The sequence below is a fragment of the Ambystoma mexicanum genome, chromosome 3p, assembly GCF_040938575.1.
Source record: "Ambystoma mexicanum isolate Mex_15411 chromosome 3p, UKY_AmexF1_1, whole genome shotgun sequence".
Lineage (NCBI taxonomy): Eukaryota > Metazoa > Chordata > Amphibia > Caudata > Ambystomatidae > Ambystoma > Ambystoma mexicanum.
The window spans coordinates 5,676,576-5,692,554 of NC_090925.1; the positions used below are offsets into that span (position 1 = coordinate 5,676,576).

General features: G+C 46.0%; 1 protein-coding gene across 1 annotated transcript in view; it reads right to left on the minus strand.

The window, feature by feature from the left end:
• Positions 1–1,171: 1,171 nt before the first annotated feature.
• NOBOX (NOBOX oogenesis homeobox) overlaps positions 1,172–15,979 on the minus strand; it is a 498,422-nt gene continuing 483,614 nt past the window's right edge. The window contains exon 9 of the mRNA XM_069649778.1: positions 1,172–1,720. Coding sequence (XP_069505879.1) covers positions 1,695–1,720 — 26 coding nt within the window. The 3' untranslated portion in view covers positions 1,172–1,694. The remainder of the gene's footprint in view (positions 1,721–15,979) is intronic.

The following is a 15,979-nucleotide window of genomic DNA, read 5'->3' on the forward strand; positions in this document are numbered from 1 at the left end:
TTTAGAGGAACAGAATGTGGTGGAGAACTAATAACATCTTGGGGGGAGGAACTAGAAACAGCTGCGAGGTTGGTAGAAAGTATTGGGGGAATTAATGTCAAAGGTGTTGGAGGAGGTTAATGAACGAGCGAAGGAGTGGAGGAGAGATTGCCATTTGGAAAGAAGGAGGAAGGTGAAAGAGGAGAGGAGGTGGTCAAATTATTGGAGAAGGTTTTAGAACTTAAAGAGGTGTGAGTGAGTTTGGAATAGGATGGGGAGTTTAAGGAGGAAGTTGCAAAATGTAAGCAGTTTGTGGCAGTCTCGCCAGAGGGGTTTGACAGAATCCAGGAGAAGGTCAGAAGGTTGTTTGAGGTTGGTAGCTGAAGGATGAGGTTGAAAGATTAACAGAGGAGATTGTAGGAAAGAAGAAAGGATGTGCACGACATTAGGGATGTAGAAAGAGCTGGAGATTTGTTGGAGGAGGTGGTGAAAGAACCATATGGGAGGCAAAATACTTTAGGATGCGGTGGAAATCATCAGCGAGAGCGAACCCAGAAGGAGAGAGACTGGGTATGACTGTAATCCCTGATCCGAAGGAGGAGGAGCCCATGGTGGGAACAGGTATGAACGTATGGTGTGGTGACCAGGAGGGCAGCACTAGATGAGGTTCTAGGGCACTCATTAGATTGAGAGGAACCAAAGTTTGGGCCTGCCAGCCAACCACTCCCCATGGACCTCGCCCCATCTAGGTCGACAGTCCTGAGCAAGTGACTATCCTGAAGCAAGGACTCCAACAGCCCACACTTGAGGCCCAAGGACAACCGTATGCAAAGTATGTTTGTATACACCACAGCGAAGGACTTTATAGGGCATTCAAGACCTCCCCAAGCAAGTGCATACCTAAAGACTGTAGAGGGTAAAGGTACAGAGATGCCCCTGCAGTCTCAGCCCAGGAAGACGATTACCAATGCGTTTCCTGGATCACTTATTAAGATTGGTTTTGCTCTAATTGGTTTGATAAATAAAAACCCTTATTAGTACACATTCAGGTCAGTCTGGTCTATGGATCCTAGTGGCCTTCCCGACAGGTCCCACAAACTTAGTGAGTGGCCGGCTGATCCCTTATAATGAAAGACAAAGTCCATACAATAGGGAAGGCAATTTATACAAAAGACAAACATGTCAATCCTGTAGTTTCAATAATTTTTATATCCTCAAACATTTTCAAAACAAAAAACACATTTTCATCCCCATAAAAATATATTAGATTTTCCTCAAACAATCGAGATAATTACAGAAAGCTTCTTTGCAGTCCCCGAGGGCAGCGCTCGGAGTAAAGGAAAATGTTCAATAAAGAACCGCACATTGGGAATAGAGAAGGTGGCCACCAATTCTGCTTCAGCACCACTGGCATCCAGTGCAATCTGGCCCAACCCAGCAGGGCACTCGCAGACGGGCGGCTCCGTTGCTCCGGCCGGTGATGCCGGCATCTCCTTGACCGGCTGGATGGAAGTCCAAGCTCCAGGGAGAGCAGGCAATGCAACATGCCGGTTGCAGACTGAGACACAAAATAACACTGCTACTAGAGTGTGCAACGCCAACACTTGTCTCCAAAAACAATGAAACAAATAAATAACTACTTGGAGCCCCAATAAGTCCTGGCGAGCTATTTCTCCAATATCTGGTTGACTTTTCCATGATGTGCGGAGTCCCTGCTAATTCTTCGCCTCCGTCTGATAGGCTGCAAGAAGGACAAAGTGAGCGTGGTTTAGCAATAAATATCAATTTATTTCCTCAAATCCCAGTGGCATGGCCCATTTCCCTCCCACAGATAAGTAGTGACACCATGAGCAGGGTCCCTGGCAAGTGGGCCACCATTCCATGCATGAAAGGGGAACACAGTGACAGCATTTCTGCCAGGGCACCCGTCTTGTAGTCCACATGCTATAACATGGTACTGTTTCTATTTGGGGTCTTATAGGGCGCCAAATGCCAACTGGCCCAGAACGCTTCGGTATAAGGCCTCCTCCCAAACGCATTAGATCATACAATTTGGTTTTAACCTAATCAAACAGTTCTTGTTATGCATGGAGTGAACATTTAGCTATGATTGGTCTGTTGAAAGGACCTTGTGTTATTTTGTCAAGTGTGACAGAAGTAGGGCTCTCTGATTGGACAATTAAGGGTGATTATTTAAGAGTGAACTGTAATCTGATTCCTGTGGGACAAGTGACATCAGGAACAGATCAGGTGGTCTACTAAAGTGGCATTTAGTGCCCCGGAAGTTGTCACCCTAGCTCCTCGTAGGATACGATAGAAATAGCCCAACCAATCAGACATTAAGTTAAGTGAGGTCAAATGGGCGATTGCCAAACAGCGCAGTAAAGTAGGGAGTTTGGTGCCGAGACACCTTGTCTGTGCTTTTCATCAAGGTTTAAAGCTTTGTGGTTTGACTGAAAATAATGTACGGTGACCACTTGGATACAAGCATGGTCTGGAGTTCTGCGACAAGCCATTGTTTTCTGGAAGCAATGATGGGTTCTAGTAACTCCTGGTCAGGTTCCCTGTAGCATCAGCCCCCTGGGATGTTACGACTAAGCCTTTCAGGCTCAAAACATCAATTGAATGAGAAAAAAAACAATTTAAATGTGCATGAATAGATCCAACTGATAATTATATTTGCAAGTTAGCCATGTAGGACTTCTAGCATGGACGCTGTGGCGAGGTGACCCCTGCGAGGGAGCGAGAGTCATTTTTCACAGGTCCCATTTATGTGATGGAGCCACAGCAGTCAAAATAGAGAGGAAGGGAGTGCGCTCTAGACACCAGAAAAGGGTGGAGAAAACAGAGAGGGAGGGAGAGCATTCCAGACACCAGAAAAGGGTTGAAAAAACAGAGAGGAAGGGAGAGCGTTCTAGACACCAGAAAAGAGTGCAGAAAACGGAGAGGAAGGGACAGCATTCCAGACACCAGAAAAGGGTTGAAAAAACAGAGAGGAAGGGAGAGCATTCTAGACACCAGAAAAGAGTGCAGAAAACATAGAGGAAGGGACAGCATTCAAGACACCAGAAAAGGGTTGAAAAAACAGAGAGGAAGGGAGAGCGTTCTAGACACCAGAAAAGAGTGCAGAAAACAGAGAGGAAGGGACAGCATTCCAGACACCAGAAAAGGGTTGAAAAAACAGAGAGGAAGGGAGAGCGTTCTAGACACCAGAAAAGAGTGCAGAAAACAGAGAGGAAGGGACAGCATTCAAGACACCAGAAAAGGGTTGAAAAAACAGAGAGGAAGAGAGAGCATTCCAGACACCAGGAAAGGGTTGAAAAAACAGAGAGGAAGGGAGAGCATTCCATACACCAGAAAAGGGTTGAAAAAACAGAGGAAGGGAGAGCGTTCTAGACACCAGAAAAGAGTGCAGAAAACAGAGAGCAAGGGAGAGTTTTCCAGACACCAGAAAAGGGTGGAGAAAACAGAGGCAGGGAGAACGTTCCAGAAGGAGCTGCAGTGCTGATAGATGTACGCTACAACGCCATGTAGCATTCCACAAGTCAAGAGCCTGTGAGCAGCCGTGAGGAACCCAGTCAGTAGAGAGGCGGGACGCCCCTGAGGGGGTCCAAGAGCATGTGGAGGAGGAGGAAAGCTGGATGCTAGAACCACACTGAGCCACCACAGGACCACTTGACTGGGAAGAGTGTGTGAAAGATCAGCAATCAGACCGACAGCAAGTACCAATTGAAACAAACGCTCTCAAAAAATATTCTGAAACACTTTATTTTTACACTGCAAATGGAAATCGACATTGAGGACAAAGATAGTGACCCAAAGGCAGAAGGAACACAATGTTGTGCAAGAACATGGACACTTACCAAAGCTAGCTTTCGACAACAACTGTGATCATGTTCCCAAACTAGAAAGACATACGCCAGTACCAGACCTAAAAGAAGACATGAGTACTACCCCCTCCAACCAAGAATTCCAGGGTATGTTCTGTTACCCACATCCTCCCGGAAGACCTAAATACCAATTGACATTACAGCACTGAGGGTATGATAGGACCCCATGAGCTGCCTTACTACTGCCGACGTAGAGCAGAGCATCTGGACAACCCTGCACTGTAGATTTGCATGAACACCAACTAGACCATGAAGACAAGTATATGCCACAATGTGGACGGCCATCACAACAATTGTATGATGCAGATTAGGGAGCATTACCAAAGCACCACTTGCATGATATTAGCAAATATCTGCTCATCATTACAAAACTCCTGCAACCACAACAACTCGAAAGTGGGAAGAACATTGGTATAATGTGCATCCCTGGGGAAAAGAGAACCTACCCCGCGGGAAACTAGCTTTTGGCATCCCCAGCATTGAGATACACTGGGGGCAGGAGAGGCCCCACGCTCTGTAATGCCAACCCCAGAGGTGGTATATCGAGCTACCGAGTGTTCCTGAGGACAGGCCACCTGCTCTGTGATGCCAACCCCAGGGGTGGTATACAGAGTATCCCTGAGGCAGGAGAGGCCACTCGCTCTATGATGCCAACTCCAGAGGTGGTATACAGAGTATTCATGAGGGCAGGGTAGGCCACCCACTCTGCGATGCCAACGCCAGAGGCGGTACGCAGAGGATCCCCGAGTGCCTCTCCTGCATTTCCCACCTTAGTCTCACGCATAACACTATTTTACACAGAACCCAACTAGAACAGTGTTCAGTGACTCTGGGATTCATGACTCATGCCTGGAAATCGCAATCATAGCTCCAAGCTTATTTCTGGAAGACCTGATGTGCACATAATAGCATTAGGGTTTTTTATACTCTGCCTGTCCACCACCATAGTAGTCTCAAAGTCACGTACCTTTTCCTTGCTCGCTGCTCTACGTCGTCCCCCAAGGCTCAGTCCTTGGACCGCTTCTGCTTTCTCTCTATACTCATTCAATTGTTCCTGTCATTTCTATGCAGATGACGCACACATTTTCTTTTCTTTTCTTCACATTCTGATTCTCTCCACTCTTCTGCTTCGTCCTGTCTCGAGAACATCCAATTGGAGAGGTCTCGTTTTCTTCATCTCAATCCTTCCAAGACTGAGATCACTTTCTCTCGCCTCAAGTATTGCTCTGCTCTCCTACATGGCCTTTCTTCTTCTCCTCTTACCCCTCTTTGCTCTGTCTATTACGTGTGAAAAACCTAAGAGTTTTTGCCTTCCCACTCCCCAGGGATCTTCCAAATAGGTGGCCAGGGGAGGGCCATTGCTTTTGGATCCTGACCCTGGCGACGGACTAGCGAGGGAGGATCCCCTGGGTGGAGGGTCCCTTGGAATTGGGGAGGGACTACCTGAGGGTGAGACATAGTATCCCACCCCTTTCAAATAACCCCCTACCCAAGATCCCCTCACCCTAGTGTCAGCCAGATCCCTGGTTTCCCCAGAACCCTCAATGCTTCTCCCGTCTTGATAACATTACGATGGAACACCTTTACTCAAAAGGACTTTTCTCCTTCTATGAATATTCCTCTAATGAGGACAGGTGAAGTCAGGCACTTGGCTACGATCACAAACACCTGAATACAACTGAGAACTGAACTAAGTATAAAAGGTGGAATCCAGATTCACAAAGGGAGCACAGAAAGCCAGGCGGCAAATGCAAGTTTGAGAAGGAGAGCAGGTGAGATGGCGAGCAGCCGAGCAGAGGCTACTGAGAACCAGGCTTGAGAGAACGGGAGGCCGAGATGCTAGAAGGCTGCAAGTTGTAGCTGGAGCAAGCGTGGTGAGGGAGCCGTGTCTCCAAGAAGCTGAGAAGCTGGTTAATCTTCCTGAACGTTGTGCTAAAAGATTGCTCATTTCCCTAGGACAGCAAAGCCACCCAGAAAGGTCTGAGGGGCAGGAGGGGAGAGACCCACACCTCAGATAAAAGAATCCTGAAGGACGCATTGTTAAAAGTAAAGCTGGGGAGTTCAAAGTGATGAGAGCCCGGTTTGTAACGACGCAAATGATTACCAAGTTGCAAGCAAGTAGAGAGACGCGTTGAAAGAAAACTTTGATTGGTTTGAACTGTGATGAAACAAAGTAACAGAGTGGACTCGTGGAATACCACATTGTCGAAGGTCTTGGTGAAATGCGAAAGTTAAACAAAGTTTTGCTGAGCTGAAAAGCGAGTTGAATAAAGTTGATGGAAGTGAAAGCCAAAGAGAAAGGCTACAGAAGAGAATATGGAGTGAAGCAAGATCCTGATGGGGATCGAATAAAAACAGAACTGAGTGATTAAATGAATTGACAAGGAAGTGTAACTGGTTGGGGTGCTAAGAGGCACGTTAGAGACAAGGAAGTAGAACTTGGTGTGGTGCTAGAAGGCACGGTTGAGGAAAGACTAACAGAGTATAAGGAACCAGAATGCTACAGAGTCAGAGTGGTCAGGCATGGGAATAAGTAAGGCTGTGCCATTTCGAAAGACTTCCCCATAAACCGCATGAGGAAAGCAGGAAGATTGGGGGAAGGGAACCCAGTGTATCAAGATGATGGAATGTTGTAATGTAAAATACTAAAGAGTTGAAAGTAACGTGTAAATAGGATCTAAGCTCCGGTGAGGAAAGATCCACCCAGGAACATCGTTAAGGTAGAACTGTGTTATACTAAAGAGCATTGCATTAGCTAAGGGAAGCCTGAGAAAGAGAACATTGTTAAAACAGAACTGTGTTATACCAGAGAGCATTGAAACAGGCGAGGGAAGTCTGAAAGAAGTACATGAACTGTGCTGAATAAGGAAACTATTGGAACTGCCTTTTTGTGAACGGTTTTGAGTGAACTAAACTTTTGGAGATCCTGAGTCACTTAATCTTGGGGAAGGGAGTTGAGAAGAAACTCCACAACCATCCTGATAGTCTTTTGAGACACATATATTTTATCCAATACCCTACACATTGTTAAGTTAGAACGTGAGGGCAAGTATAGGTTTGCGTGAGAAACCTGCAGCATCTCCCTGGCTAGTCCCTGGGGCTCTGTCATCCAGGTGGCCAGGACAAGGCCACCACTATTGGATCCAGTTCCTGGGGGTGGATCAGTGAGGGAGGATCACCTAGATGGGGGGGGTCATTGGGGAGTGGGACACCGACGGGTGAGATGCGGTATCCTTCTTCTTTCAATACCTTTTCCCCTTTCTACCACGTAGGACATTCCAAAACACTGCCACCCACCTTTTCTGACACAAACACTTTCGCACAACACGGAAGACAGCGGACTAACACCTCAGCCATTTACCTGACATGTCCCAACACAAGGGTCAGGCAATGGACCAGAATCACACACACACACCTGATGCCCCTTTACCTTCCCCACAGGGATAAAAGGTGGAGCACAAAAGCACACTGCGAGGAAGGCAGACCACACAACGTGAGATCTAACTCAGCACAGCAGTTCAAGCGGAAGAGAAAGACGGCGCATACCAAGAGGGTGACAAGGAGAGAAGTGACCTTGCCTTTTCCGACCAAGGTGCGTGAAACCTCTGCAGAAGGAATCATAAAACCGTGAACAGTAGCCAGCGTGTGTTGCAGGAGATGTCAACAGTACACAAGACCCTCCTCTGCTGATTACTAAGCCGGGGAGTGGCGATTATCTCTGTGGTACTAACCTTGACTCAAAAGAGAAAGCCAAGCAGTTCATCACAGCTGGTGAGTCAAGGGGAGAGTCGATAAGAAACCGAACTGTGTTGAAGGAAAAGTAGACAACGGCTAATTTTAACTTTGAAAGGCAAAAAGAAACTATTGACGAGGAAGGGGGAAAACCAGCAACAGAGGAGTCCGGCACCACGTGGGTGCTCATGCAGGAAACTCTGGGTGATTATCCGACTGTAGAAACTACCGTAACCAGAAGTCCTTGGGAAGTGGCGAAAAGGGGTCAAAGTGGTCATAACGGGGTCTTGTAAAATCCTCTGTACTGTCTAAAGTCTTTGACCGACAGATGAATGCGAAGCTAAGAGAAGTGAATCCCATTTGGTGAAATGAGCACGTGAACAATGTGTAGTAAAGGTTGGCAAAAGATAACCCGTCGGAGGGATGCCAATGAGAAGGGGCGAAGTCTAAAGTCCCATAGAATATGTTGACAAGAGTGAGCTCGAACGAGGGATGTCCATAGTGAACGGTTTGGCAAAAGCTGGTAAGAGTGAACCTGGCAGAGGGATGCTAACGAAAAGGGGTGAGGCCTGAAGTCCCTATGAACAGTGTAAACCCGAACGAAGGATGTCCACAGTGAACTGTTTTGAAAAAGGTGGCTGAGGGAGGCTGACAAACAAGGGTGAACCCTGAGGAACTGTTTAAAAAGATATTAAGATTTGGGAAAACAAGACGTATTGGAAGACCAGGGCAAGTGAACTGTCCTCCTTGCCATTCGGGTCCGAACCCGACCGAGGGACTCAGGGGTGAAAGCCATCACCCAAAGTCTATTTGGAAAAGGAGCTCTTTGTTTGTTTGTTGTTGAATACATCAGGCCCTCAAAGGCAAGACAATTTTTATTGAAAAGAGACGTAACCATCAAAGAACCTGATAGCTGGTATGGAACTGTCGGCTTGTGCAGGGAAAGCTCGAGTCGGTGCTCTGCTCAGGAGATCCACCTTGTCCCGTGCTCATAACGTGAGGAAGGGAGGCCCCTGGCAATCACATCCTCACATGTTATTTGTGAACACTTCTTTCTTTCTTGAGAACATTATCCCACACTTCTTTTTCTATTTAGCGTAAGGATTGGCAATAGGTTTTTCTTAGTATAGCCCTTTTATTTGACAACGCCACTTGGGCTGCCTTATTTTATTTTATGGTCGAAGCTTGCTCCCATCTTAGATTTAGGTTTAGATTAGGCGTTTTTCCACCTACATTTCCAGTTTAATAAACACCCTTGTGTCTGTCTTTACTGTTGCCACCACGGGCTCCTTACATTTGACAAAGACAGATTCTTTACTTTTGACAGACAGACTTTTGGACTATTCTTCTTTCTTTGCTTTAATGGCCCAGATGACACCCATCTAGAACTATGGCAAGATAGGTATTCCTCCAAACCCATTTTTATAAAGGTTTCCGTAACCTTTATCCTTGTGTCTGTGTCTGCCTCTGAGGACCATGCCTTTCTCACACATGCTACACGTGCTCTCTTTCATCTCCCTCCTCGCTCGTCTATCACCCCTTCCCTGCTCTCGGCACCTTTACTTCGGTTTCACTTGCTCTGCATTCATTTCAAATGTCTACATGGTCTTACCCCAACCTATTAATCTTCTTTTGTCACTTTCTATTCTTCCTCTCGTCCGTTCTGCTCCCAGTCCCTCCTGAGCCTCACAGTATCCAAGCCCCCAAGCCCCCATTCCCCACTTCTTGCTTTTGTTCCTTCTACCTGCTGGCTCTAAAACAGTGGAACTCTCTGCCTTTAGACATCCGTTCCTCTACTCATGTCTTTTGTATTCATTTGAAAAATCAAGTCCTCTTCTCCATGTCCCGCCCGTAGTCTACTTATCTCTGTATCTGCCCTACATGCCCAGAAGTCACGATAATTATAATTGTTTACCATTGTTTAAAACCTGTTGTAAAGCCCTTTTTGGAAAAGCGCAAAAAAACAATAAATAGAAATGCAAAGTCTGCTAATCTTTCTGAACTCAGTATGTGACTGAGGTAAATTGTGAACATTTACCCATACCAAAACCTGGAGACGGAAGACACCCACACTCCTTCACGGAGTTACCTTGACAGAGTGAGGTGGCCACCAGAACTCCGGATGGTCGAATGCAGAGTTAATCACTTGGACTGCAGAGTCAACAGATATTAGCGACTACACGGAAGAGTGGGTAGGATAAGCAACCCTCACACAGACAGCCAGCCAGCACAAAGGCCCAGAGTAACAAGTACCGTGAAGCCCTAAGTATTTAAGGGGGCAGGCTTTGTCAAGAGGCGTGAAGTTTGAAGACTGGGAAAAGGGGGAACGTTGTGCAGAGAGAAACAAGGAGAACACCACTTGGGGAGAGGAGAGTGCCAGGAAGGCCTTGTTGCATGGAAAGACCAAGAGACTGGAGGAAGGAGGCAAAGGCCAGGAAGCTGTTGGAGGAAGGAGACATCAGGGGAGTGGAAGAAGACAAGGGAGATTTTGGGGCCCACAGCACAAACTGCTTTGGGCTGCCCAAACCAAAAAACTGAAAGGAATTCATTGGACTGTTTAACTGCATTTGGTCTGCTTGTGACATTGTGACCAACAGTTTGTCACTTCAGGTTTCTCCACCCCATTCCTCTCTCACCCATACCCTGAGACATTACACCTCCTTTCTAGCATGCATCCATCACTCCCACTCGTACTCCTACTCCCTCTGCCATGGCCTCTCCCAATCCTCACAGATCCACTCCTCCTCATCCATGCCCCATATTTATCCCCACTATTCCCCTTTTCTTTCTATCACACTCATACCACTCAGCCCATACATTAATGACAACCTATCAACAACTCCTCTAATTTGCTCTATCGCTCTCGACCTCCCCTCAATGTTCACTCTGCCCCCTCCCTTGACCAACAAATCGGAGCTCTGAAATGCCAAATATAACTGTGCTGAACGACCAATGTGATTCTCATAACCCTCCCTTGCTTCTGCAAAGCTGTGACCTGCCCATCACCTCAGCGATTGAGCTGTGACTTGCCCATCACCTCAGCGATTGAGCTGTGACTTGCCCATCAACTCAGCGATTGAGCTGTGACTTGCCCAAAACCTCACATAATGAGCTGTGACTTGTCCATCACCTCAATAATTGAGCTGTGACTTGCCCAAAACCTCAAAGATTGCACTGTGACTGCCCATCACCTCACAGAATGAGCTGTGACTTGTCCATCACCTCAATAATTGAGCTGTGACTCGCCAATCACCTCAAAATGGAGCTGTAAATTGTCCATCACCTCAAAGATTGTAAAGAAAAATCCCTAGAATGAAGGCACCATTAAATGGCTCAAATGAACAGATTGCAGAGATTGAGACCTTGCTTGACGACCTTGAAAACCTAGCCTACAAAGGTAGAGGTCAGTCAATTACTGATGAGGTTTCTTGGAAAGAGGCCCCACGCAGGGCGCTTCAGGCAGGAGGCAGGGTCTTTAACATTGTATTTGTATTTATTTTTTATTTATTTGTATTTTTTTGTGTTGCGCACCTGGCCCGAAGGCATCTGTGCGCATTTCTTAAGAACGGTACAGTTGGTTACACAGATAGGTACATAAATTAACAGAAGGTTACAGCAATAGCAAAGTGCCGGAAAGAGAGTTCATACATTTACATAGATGCGTAATTACTAGAGTGGATACAAATATTTACAGTGAAGGCACAGTTTCTAAAATAGGTATATGTTTACAAGACAGTGGATGTGTTGGAAGTAGTGGTGAAGATGGTTTACGCGCGTGCAGCAGCATGGTCCTGCTCGAAGAGACAGGATTTGACTATATTCTTAAAAATGTGGTAAGAGGGCTCAGCTCTGAGTGTAGGAGGTAATGTGTTCCAGAGTTTGGCGGCGAGGACTGGGAAGCTGGATCCCCCGGGCTTCTGAAGCTTGAATCTGGGTATAGAAAGTGAGTGGACTTGGGCAGTTCTTAAATGTCTGCTAAAAGTGTTAGCAAGGTAGATGGGTGCCTGGTTAGCTTGGGATTTATGAGCCAGAGCAAGAGTATATTCTTGTGGCAACAGGGAGCCAGTGTAGACTACGTCGCATGTCAGAGATATGAAGATTCCTAGGGATGTTGAGAGCCGCCCTAATGGCATTGTTCTGGGCCACTTGGAGCTTGTTAATGTTTCTTTGGCTGGTGCCGAAATATAGGGCATTACAGTAATCGATTTTAGCCATAACAAGGGTTCTAGCGAGGATAATACAGTTAGGGGCCGTTAGGAAAGGTCTACATGCTGTTATAAGCTTGCAGGTGTAGGCTGAAGCCGATACCGCAGCATTGGTTTGTCTTGTGAGCGACAAGGTTAAATCGAGGTAAATACCTAGTGTTTTAGTATAATTAGATACCTTAATGGTATTCCCGTCAATAATGAAGGATTTGAAGGCAGGGTCCAATGTGTTGGGTCTAATATGTGAGCCTAAGATGGGTAACTCGTGTTTTTAATCATTTAGACACAGTCCATGATGCGCCATCCAGGCCTGGATGACAGAGTAAACATTGTTAAGTGCTTTAGAGTCAATTGCGTGGTCGCCCGTGATAGGGATGAGCAGCTGGGTGTCAACTGCATAATTGGTATAGGTGACACCCAGATAGCCAAGAATATCGAAGAGGGGCTTTGTAAATACATTTTACAGTGTCAGGGGGAGACAAATGACCCTTGTCGGACACCGCCCAGGACTGGTGACGGTTCAGAAGAGGCGGACGGTAAAAAGGGACGCATGGATCTGTTTGCCAGGAAGGATCTGATCCAGGTGGTGGCTTCGTCTGAGAAGTGGGCAGCTGTTTAAAGATGTTGGCACAGAATTTGGTGGTTGACCAGATCGAAAACTGCCGATAGGTCGAGCAATAGAAGTAGGGCCAGCTTGCCCTTATCTTTTAAATCCTCAATTTGTGTTTTTAGGTCAATAAGCACGGTTTCTGTTCTGTATCTCGGACGGAAGCCTGATTGACTGAGGCCTAGAAGTTTGTTAGATTCAAGTTAGGCCGTAATTTGTAAATAGGCTGCCCTAGCACCGTGCTAATGGGTCTATAGTTAGCGGGGTTACTAGGATCAAGGGGATCACCCAAGCATCCTTGAGGTTGTCGTGGACAATCCCAGATTTAAAGGAAGCGTTTATGAAGGTGGTGGTGAAGGGTGCAAGGTCGTGGGCGGCCTCCTTCACGAGAGGTGCTGGGCAGGAGTCACCTTGACAGTTGGAAGGTTTGAGCTTTTTGATAATGTTTTCTACTTCCAATTTCGAGAGGGGTGAGAAGCTAAATGGTTTGGCAGGGTATGATGATGCAGTAGTGGTATATGCAGGAGAGTTAAATACTGGATCTGGGATGAAGCTACATTTGATTGTGTTGATTTTAGTTTGCAATGTGGACATTTTAACAAGGAGTGCTTTCTGTATGTTGGTGTACCAAGAGGTATCCGTGTTACGCTGGTCCAGTGGGGCTATAGGAGACTCAAGTTCTTTAAGAATCTTGAGCTCTTTGGTGTTCGATTCGGCCAGCAAGATACGTTTGTTGTAGACATCTTTTTAGCTAGGAATATAGCTTCTCTATAGTTAGACGATGCAGTAATCAGAGTACTTTTATTGGCGACAGATGGGATGCTTTTCCAATGCGCCTCAGCATTTCTTTTTGCTTTCACGGAGGTCTCTGAGATAAGGTGTAAACCATGAACTAAGATGAGGACGTGGTTTTGGTTTACGCAGTTTTAGCAGGGCTAGTGTTTAGAGCTTTTAGGATAGTATGGTTACAGGTGTGTACTAGGACTGTAGGGCCAGAGCTAGATGATGAGATATTATTAAGAAGGGGGAGGATTAAAGGGAGCAGTTTCTCCTTAGTAATGTCCTTCTTGTTGCGAGTGAGAATGGTGGCCGCAATGCTCATTTTAGTACTTAAAGGGGTGGCTTTAATGGTGAAGATTATTTTGTGATGATCCGACCATGTGCACGGTGTGTCTGACGTCAGGTTAATTGTGCAATTCAGGTCTGCAAGCCAATCAAGGATTCACCACTTTATGTGGGTAGGTTCCTTGATGTGGTGAGTGAAGCGTAGATCCGTTAGAGAGTTGGCTAGGTCAGAGGCTTTGGTATCATTCGGGTTTTGGAGGCCGAGATTGAAATCTCCAAGTAGTATAATTTGTGAGTTGGGCTTGGTGTTGGCAGCAAGGATAGTGGAAATATCCTCTGCGAAGGAGGAGATAGGTCCTGGCGGCCTGTAGATGAGGTGCATTGTGGCAGTATGATTGTGAGAAATGGTTAATGTGACTGATAGAAGTTCAGCAGACGGGATCTGAGGGTGCGGAATGGGTCTAAGCTCAAAAGAGCTCTTGAAGATAATGGCAATGCAGGCACCTTTAGATTGGTTTGTACTCCTGTCACATCTGATGATGGCGTAGTTATCTGGTATTGCCAAGGATAGTGCAGGGCGAGCTGCAGCATGAAGCCATGGCAAGGAAGTCAAGGTCTTCAGTTGTGATGAATTCGGCAATGTCATGGGCGTGCACTGGGCGGGACCTGGCATTAATTAGGGCACCTTTGATTAGAGAGGCTTCAACAAAGGGTTATGTGAGGGGTCAGTAATGTGAGGCTCACAATGGAGCTAAGTTTTCTCAAGGTTTGACATCTTATTTGCAACAGAAATAATAAATAAACCCAAACTAAATCTACTCTACCAGGGGATTCCCTACCTATTCTAGGATCTAAGGGAAGATCTCTAAGCATTCACACAACAAACTCTCACACTAAACAACAAAACATTCAACGTAGAACAGAAACAACATAAATAAAAGGTTACCAAATAAGTACCAAATAAGTAGGGTCTTGGATTACTTCTACTTGTTCTGGGCAGATTTCCGCTCCCCATGAAATGTCTAAAGTCAACTTCTCCCAAGAAAAGCCAAAGTCTTAAATCAGTTCTTGAAACGTTCCAAAGAAACAAACAGTCACTCAAACAAAAATCCACAGGTAACAGTTTCTTCTTTGTTGGATGAAAAGCTCCCTTTTCAAAGTTCCACAAAGAAAACAGCACCAATGGTAATCCTGGATAATGTTCAAAACAAAAGCACCTCCTCCACTTTGATAACTTGACTTTTCTGCAGCGTCTTGAATGTAAATTGTCAGGATGCTTCTCTTTAAAGGAATTGCTCTCTCCGTGGCAACTTCCTCCTATCAATGGTCCTGCGAACATGCAAATGTTCAGACAAAATCTAGACAACCACAGTTCTACTTCTTCTGCTGCGACTTGATATTGTGGAAATGATTAGGTTACTTAAGTAAGACTCTTCACCTCTGCAGGTTGGCAAGGCACTCTTCCTTCCACTATTACAAGAAAGGGCAGCCTCTTTGCCTTTCCTCTAAGTCTTGTAGCCACCACAGAATCTGCTTTCGTTTCTAACTGCCCCAGCTTCAGCTTCACAGATGTGTTATTATTTCTTGTTTCAAGCACCCAGCTCCCTTCCCCAGCTTCACAGGCATCTCTGTGTCTCCAGGGTTTACCCCAAAGCTGCAATGACACTATTCCAGTTGTATATGACTTTGTCACCCTTGTATCAGAGGACTCTGGGGTAGTATCAGCTTCAACAACTTCAAGACAACGACCTTCAGTTCTTACTTGGGCTGGTTTCCCCTTTGGAATGCTCGGTCTACTGGCTTGGGCAAAGCTTGTTGTGCTTCTAAGTTCAACTACTTCTGCTACCATTAAATGTAGAACGTCACAAGACTCAAGGTTCACTTCAACATCAGATGTAGGCATACGCGATTGCTTCTTGATGGCAAACTCCAACTTGATGCTTGTGTTCCCTTCAACGCAGACAGCATTCATCTTTGACAATGATCGGGAAACACAATACTTCGAACATGGCCTCTCTGAAGTGAGATATTCTTGTAACTGTTTGGAAAAATCTGCCATAACATATTACATCATTGCCACTACCGTCCTTCCTGTTAACAGGAGACACACAACATCTCTGGTTAATGAGTTTAGTGTAACAATGGGAAAAGAAAGACTGTCTTCACAAGCAAGCAATTTACCTATTGCAGGATAAGCACGTGAAACATTTCCCTTTGACAACTACAAACGAGTTCACTCACTTTGCCTTGTACGCGAGTGAGTTTCAGCTGGTTACAGTTACCGGCAAGGAGTTTCTGCTGGTTTGCAGTACGGCACACCATTTACCGGCTCCAGAATTACAGCAGCTACAGGCTGCTTCCACTTTCCGACTTCTCTTTCTCTGCTACTACTACCATAGGCACTCTCAGGGTCCACACCCCTCTTCAGCACGGGTGTCTCGGATAGGGCCTCGTTAATGGAGTCTCCCTTTCTCCAGCTTCCCTTGCCTTGCTTCTGCACA